Here is a 7,344-nt window from a genome sequence, read left to right on the forward strand (position 1 = left end):
ACTCTGTAGCTGCGGGATGCAGCTCGAGTCAAAGACCCACATTTAATTATTTGTTCTTGATATAAACTGAACCACGGATGTCAGGTTTCCAGCATTTTCATTGGCTCGCCGGACACAGGCTATCAGTTCATATACCTAATACGGTCAAGGAACGCGTCAGCAATAAAGCGAGCTGAAACCATTTTTGCAGCTCTGAGAAAAAACGGCCGACAAAAGCTGTTTTGGACCGGAATTGACCGAGGCTTAAATCGAGGCTTTAGTCGACAATACATGGAAGAGTTGTTGCTCCTGGAGATTATTCTACTCGGGCTTGCTGGATATAAATGATTATAACCAACTCGGCGCTACACGCCTCGTTGGTTATCTATCACTTCAGTATCCAGCGCGCCTTCGATTCGTAGAATAATTGTCAATTAGTCAATTTATGATGATGTATTTCGAGTTCCACACGTTTATTAGTAATAGTAGTAGCAGTAGCAGTAGCAATAGCAGCAGAAGCATAGTAGTAGTAGTACACTTAGTGGTAGTGGTAGTAGTAGCAGAAGTAGTAGTAGTGGTAGTGGTACTGTTAGTATATAGTAGTAGTAGTAGTAGTAGTAGTAGTAGTAGTAGTAGTAGTAGTAGTAGTAGTAGTAGTAGTAGTAGTAGTAGTAGTAGTAGTAGTAGTAGTAGTAGTAGTAGTAGTAGTAGTAGAAGTAGCAGCAGCAGCAGCAGCAGCAGCAGTCGTATCCGTAGTCGTAGTCGTCGTCGTGTCGTCGTCGTCATAGTAGTACTGATAGTGATAGTGGAGTTTATGGCTGGACTCCTCAAGGATCCTAGATTGTGCCTAAGCTAAGAGCAGCACGGAAAACGTCCTAGAACTCGAGAAATGGTGACTCAGAGAGATTTTCAAACATTTTGGCAAAAATGGCAAATTTTGTAGGCAAAGCGCAATCTAGGAGCCGCAACTGGGACTCACATGTTGAGACTGTGTGGTTTACTTGTTTTCCAGGGTTCAAACAATGCCGTTTCTACTCGAAAAATAGCCGGAGGAAAATGTCCTACAGTTCGAGACTGAGGGCGAGGTTTACAAAACAACTTCGCTGAGGTTTAGCCAATTTTATATATAGGCAACCTTCTAAGAGGTAACAAGTAGGACTCGCAAGTTGGGATTATGGCCTGATTGATATGCACAGACTTCCAAAGGATCTTAGAATGTTTACACGAATTAATTACTCGATTCTAATAGGCTGAGGGTAGTGCAGTTCAAATGTAACAGTGCAAAAAGCGTAATACCAGTGCAAATTACACATCAAAATTCTGGACTATGATTGGCTAATAAACAATAGGGTTTGGTCAAAACCAATCAAATCTTTTGTTTTCAAATCAAGCGCGCGCCCAGGATGGCCCAATTTATTGCGCACTTTTTCCCTGACTGCCTGATACGCGTGCGTTTCTTCTGCTTAACCATCTCGGGCTCGAGCAATTTTGGTCGTCTGTGAAAAAATTTACTCGTGCTTATTTATTCCAAATTGCATTCGAAATCATGTGATTACCTATACAAACAGCAAGCTTGGAAAACTGACAACATTAAGTTCGGCTTAGAGTTCGAGAAAGGGCGAGCTTTTTAAACAACTCAAGAATGGCCGATTTTATAGGCAACTGTCTGAGCTAAATAACCAGGACTGTGACGTTGGGATAATGGCCAAATTGCTATGGATTGATTCCTCAAGAATCTTAGAACGTTGTTAAAAGAAAAAAAAGATGGGGTCACCGCGCTTGTTTTCGCGCTGCATGCCCTTTAGTCAAGTGTTCTTTACCAAATTACGCAGGAAGCGTTCGATACTTGATCAACCGGAGAAATTGTAGTTACATAGCAAAAGCCACTAAATGTTACTGAAAACTTAAGCCAACACGTTTGTCCGGGCCAAAATCTTTCAGTAAAGTGATTTCAAATTGCTCGATCTTAAGTAAGCAAATTGGACCGCTACATCATCACCTCACACTTAGTGTCTGACTTTTAATGCAGTTTTCACGTCATTTATATATAAATACTACAACCGTCTACTATCCAACTTTTTTCTCCATAAAATATGTTTTCCGTGTACCTATTACATGGACATAACACCATTAAAAGGAGGGGGTCACCGTGCTCGTTCAGGAGAAAATAGCCATTCCTTGACAGATTAAGCTTGGTGTCAGTGAAAATCCACCATTTTATCAATGTGCGCGATCCTATGTGCGCGCCAATGACGCAAGAAATTATGCGCAGAAGGGTTGCGCGATGCAAAACCAGGGAATCACCTGTGGTGGGACCGAGGCAAAATGGCCTACTTTATAGACTAATAGCTATGCATGTACTTCCCAAGGATCTTCGCTAGAATGTTTCTACGCAAAAAAACAGCATGGAAAACAGCGAATAATAGACCTCTTTATAGTTGTGCTTAGTTACCTGGCCTTTAAATGAAAGTGAGGCTAGTGTTGACCTTGTTAATGATGTCGTCATGCTAATTAGTAAGAATTTACATAAGAAAAGCAGTGACGTTTCTATCAAAACAAGGTCAATTCCAGCCTCACTTTCATTCATAGGCCAGGTAACTAAGCACACAACTGTAAAATGGTCCATTCCAGAAATGGCGAGCTATTCAAATAAGTTTGCCGAGGTGGGACGAAATTGAGAATGGCCCATTTTATAAGCAAACTTCTTGGAGCGAAACAACTGCACGAAGAGGGCAAGTTGGGATTATGACTATTAGTAGTAGTCCTCGAGTAGCGAAAGCGTGACGTTTTCTTTCGTTTTATTCCCAAATAAAAATTTCGTCAACTTGCATTTGCTGTCTTTATTATTGCCTTTTCTGTCCGACTTCGCCCTCAAGGGCTACGGGTCTATTTGTTAAATATTCGACATTCGTATTCTCGCAGTTGGACTCAGCTGCGCTGAAACAAGCATGGAATAGAGAGTGGGACGAGTCTCCACCGAACGTACGTCCCAGTCTCACTTCCGAGGACACGACAGAGGTCTTTTCGATTCCAGGCACTCCTCATTGAAATCTACTTGCTTCCTTTTTAGGGACATCAATGGGAGTGTGTGTTGTGGTTTTGTGCAATATGCCTGCATCGCGACCCAACAATTTTGTTTTCCGATTTTCACTTTAAGTAGTCTCCTTTGTAAGAGACCGCGTTCGAGTGAGGCGGCCCAGTGGTCAACCCACATAATTTTGGCAGGGGGACTGAACTAAGCAGCGAGGTCATTGGATATGTTGGATTAAAATCATCGCCAGGAAAACAATATTCACATTACGTTGTGTTTTGTGGGTTTTTTTTTAACCCCAAAATTTCAAATCTAAAACTGATGAAGCACACAGAAGTCACTTGTCTTGGCTCAGTTATTTTGGCAAAAAACTAGCCAAACCTTGTAAGTGACACTGGAACATATTTACACGAATATTTACACGACGTTAACATTCCTGGACAAGTGGCCTTTAGAGTAAAATTGAAGGCCAACAGATAGGGCACTGTAAGATTTTCCCTACCGATCATACAAAGCCATGTACCAGACCGTTGACGCTTCTAACGACATTAAGAACGAAAGAGAGGAGATTTTCAAAGACATGGAAAACTTTCAACCGTATTTTGAAAGTCTAAATCGGTTGTAACCGGTTCAATCGTTTGTAAACAACTTAACTTAAAAACTCAATCAGGCCAGGACCTGATTATTCCACTATGATTCGATTTGTTTGGTAAGAGATCAAGGTATACGACCACGTGACCCGTTGCCCACAGGAAGCTCTGTTCTGATTGGCGAATGGTAGTCATGTGACAGCTTCTGCGCAGACGAGGTGGGAGTCTGCTTTGAAAGCAGTTGGTCGGCAAAAAACATCGCCTGAAAAAGACAAACATGTTTTTAAAAAAGGAATGACCACTTTGGATGTTTGGCGTTCACCCCGCGGTTCTTAGCGCTCGCTTAAGAAATGGATTTCTAAGCCAAAAGAACTATACTGTGAGGATGCTAAGTAGTTTTATTATTTTATAGAAGTATTAGCAAATGCATTGTCAGTAATTTAACGCAGTATTTCAAGTTTATATGGGAAAAAACGCTCAAAACCTGGCACGAGTTCATCGGCAAACGAAGAAGAAATGGCTGGTCAGGATCTTGGAACAGAAAAAGATCTCTATAGAGAACTGAAAGAGTCGATCGAATGCCTAAAAAGATTGGTCACTGAGGGTATTGCCAGATGAAATGGTGATCTAGACATACTGCGAAGCGAATTCAAATCGGATATTAAAGAAATGAGCTGTACTATAAAAGACCTCGAAAAGAGTTTGAATTTCACGCAAGACGAAGTTGATACCTTTAAGGAAATATTCAAGAAGGAAACAGAAGAACGCTCTTCGGAAATGGAACTTTTAACGGCGAAAATAACTAATTTGGAACAGTCCCTGACAAAACGACGGGGTGGGGAAAAACCCCGTCGTTTTGTCACCCGGCCCAGACCTTTCCCACGCTCTTCCAATATGGAGTCTGATACGTGTTTCGTGGCGACAACAACATCTACCGCCTGCAAGCTGGCTAAAAATTGCGTGAATTTCTGTGTCGGATGTTTACGCAGGTACCTCAAAAGATGGAGGCTGCTTTCATCTCCATAAAAGTCACTACACTTTACGGGAAGTAAACATTTCAAATAAACATTTCATTCCTTCATTAGTCCTTTAATGAGCCCAACAAAGTGACCTCCTTCCAACTGATTGGCTTCAAAGCTCAGTTGGTAGAGCATTGCACCTGCATCGCAGTGGTCATGGGTTCGAATCCCGATGAAGCCCCCCCCCCCCCCCCCCCCCCCCCCAATGCAAAAAAAAAGAAGAAGAAAGAAGGTTTTGATACATTTGTTTGGCAGTGACTCACCTTAGGGGCACTGGCAGTTTGAACACCAACACTTCTCGTCGGCTTATGGATTGGCGCTAGCGGTGAACTTGTCCTCGTTCTCTCTCCAAGCTTGGGATGGGACCTGGGAACTATGCCCAGATCACCCAATTTGTAATGAGGCAAAGGACGGTTGACAACGGCCGCAACAGCCTGGGACTTTGACAGAGGTGTCCTGAAAAAAACCGCCGTTAATAAACCGAGAATAGACCCTTTGCATGAATGGCGCCCAAATTTGAATAACAGTACTTGATACATCCTTAGCCTCACATTCATGAGAAAAATCCTTTGTCTTGAAACATAAACACGAGGCTAAGGATGTAAACAGTATTGTTATTCAAATTTGGGCGCCATTTATGCAAAGGGTCTACGGGTGGTAGTGCTGCATCGCTTGGGAGTGAAGGACTGGACTTATACTGGTAAGGTGCATTGGCCAGCGTTAAAAGAGAATTAAATACTGGCGTTTTAAGCATTAGCTTAACTACGGTGTAAGGACATGTGCAAAAGCGCTTTCAGGCGATATCATCAACAGTGAATGGAGATGGAAAGTGGACAGCCGAGCAGAATGGTGACACCTCACCTAGCAGACGTGTGGAAAAATTAACGAGAAAAGCAAGAATATGAAAGGAAAAGGGAGAAAAGGAAAAGAGAAGGAGACTTTTAACCAAGGACTTTCTGCTGACTATATACTAATTGCTTTTGTGTTTTTACTTGTTTCGGGTTAAGGCATGTAAAGAAGCAGAAGAAGGAGTAGCTTAAGAACATCGCTGTGATGACATGTAGATAAAAGCTTATCACTTCATTCTATAAATTGCAAAGATGTAACTATTATCAGATACGTCCACTCTTGTAACATAAAGAGGTAAATCGTTGGAAATAACTTTAAATCCTCTATTCTTTTTTTCAGATTTCTTAGGCATCGTATTAATATAATGGCATGTTACTTTACAGTTGCTTCATTAACAAAGAATGTCATTTCCAAAAGTAAGCCAAACAATTCCAACAATTAAGGGTTAGTGATAATCTTTTGAAACCTATAATAGCTTGTTACGACTCGTCAGAATAACAATATTACTTCTGTGTTGGTTTTCTAAACCCCTCCAGCACAACCTGTAAACGACTAGATATTCTTTGATTGTACTTGACGTCAAGGCTGCCATGTTGGTGGAAAGAACAATAGCGAAAATGTCTTTTGGGAATTTGACTCTTTTATTATGCAAAACTTGAGCTACATTGTTTTGGCACCAACATGGCCGTCTTATCACGTGAGTGCAATAAAAGAATGTGTCTTGCATAATTCAACACTCTTTTTCGTTGCCTTTTTAACCTCAAAAGTAATTAATAATAAACTCACTCTTTCTTTTTCAGAATGTGTCTGCCAATATCTGGGCTAGGGCTAGAATACCCTCTAGTCTCCTGAGGTGGGATAAAATCTGTTGCATTTGGTCCCACGCCAAATTTGGCAGCATCGTTAAGTATTCTGAGCAGTGTCTGGACCAAGTTTTCACGTTGAGCAATGGATTCTGCCTCGTCACGCTTCCCTTGCACAGTAGGAGGAGCCTGAAAAGGATGCCAAAAAAATTATAGTGGTGGCTCATTTAATTATCCTACATGGGAATCACTTTCACAGCGATGGACCAATTCGGCTAACTCAATGTTGTAACCAATTCAAATCCTTTCAGAATAAAACTTTTTGTTCCAAGTATTTCCACATCATTAAAATTAATGCTACATTATCATGCAAATGCAACACACAAAGATTCTTAACCCAGAGAGACTTGAAATGGGCACAAGATTGGGTTAGCCAAATCGCAGGGTTCTTGTTAAGAGCCGGTAACCGGTTATTTTTACCGGCTGTTTCACTGAAATATTTGCCGAAATCATCCAACGAATGTTCGTCTGTTTAAAGCTGAAATCACATTGTGTTTATGGGAAAATATTGCTTTCCCCTTCCAACCAATCCTGTGAAGATATCTGGCACATGTTATCTCTTCGAAAGTATACCATTTGTAAAAGCAATCCAGCTTGTTTTTCGCCAACTCATCCCTCGAAACAATGTCCGCCATGTTTCCTTTCCATTCCTCCCGCGGCCAGGGGAAACCCCCCATAATCCATTATTAAACGTTTACAACATGGCATCCCACGTGGAAAACAAGAGAAAGGTCTTTCGGAATTTGGTTTTCAACAATAGCGTCAGAAAAGCGTTGGTGAGTGAAAATCAATGAAATAGCATAAGCTACTTTCTTTTTGCTAGTATTAAAGTAATTTAGGAGCAGCTGGAACGCGACAGCAATCGATACGAACGTCAAGTTAAGACTTGAGCTCGCTAGCCCATGCAGGGGCAGGTAGCAAGGTTACCTGCTATTTTTGGTTTTTTACCTCCTGTGCAAAAACTTAGCAAGAACCCTGAATCGGTCTATAAAAAGCCTATTTGGAGAAATCTC

At 41.4% G+C, this 7,344-nt stretch overlaps 1 protein-coding gene across 1 annotated transcript in view; it reads right to left on the reverse strand.

The window, feature by feature from the left end:
* Positions 1-3,235: 3,235 nt before the first annotated feature.
* Positions 3,236-7,344, reverse strand: part of LOC137990826 (cilia- and flagella-associated protein 157-like) — a 10,310-nt gene continuing 6,201 nt past the window's right edge. Inside the window, exons 5-7 of the mRNA XM_068835938.1 lie at positions 6,255-6,460; positions 4,883-5,075; positions 3,236-3,862 (exon numbers count right to left, since the gene is read on the reverse strand). Coding sequence (XP_068692039.1) covers positions 3,728-3,862; positions 4,883-5,075; positions 6,255-6,460 — 534 coding nt within the window. The 3' untranslated portion in view covers positions 3,236-3,727. The remainder of the gene's footprint in view (positions 3,863-4,882; positions 5,076-6,254; positions 6,461-7,344) is intronic.

The sequence above is a fragment of the Montipora foliosa genome, chromosome 2 (genome assembly GCF_036669935.1).
Source record: "Montipora foliosa isolate CH-2021 chromosome 2, ASM3666993v2, whole genome shotgun sequence".
Lineage (NCBI taxonomy): Eukaryota > Metazoa > Cnidaria > Anthozoa > Scleractinia > Acroporidae > Montipora > Montipora foliosa.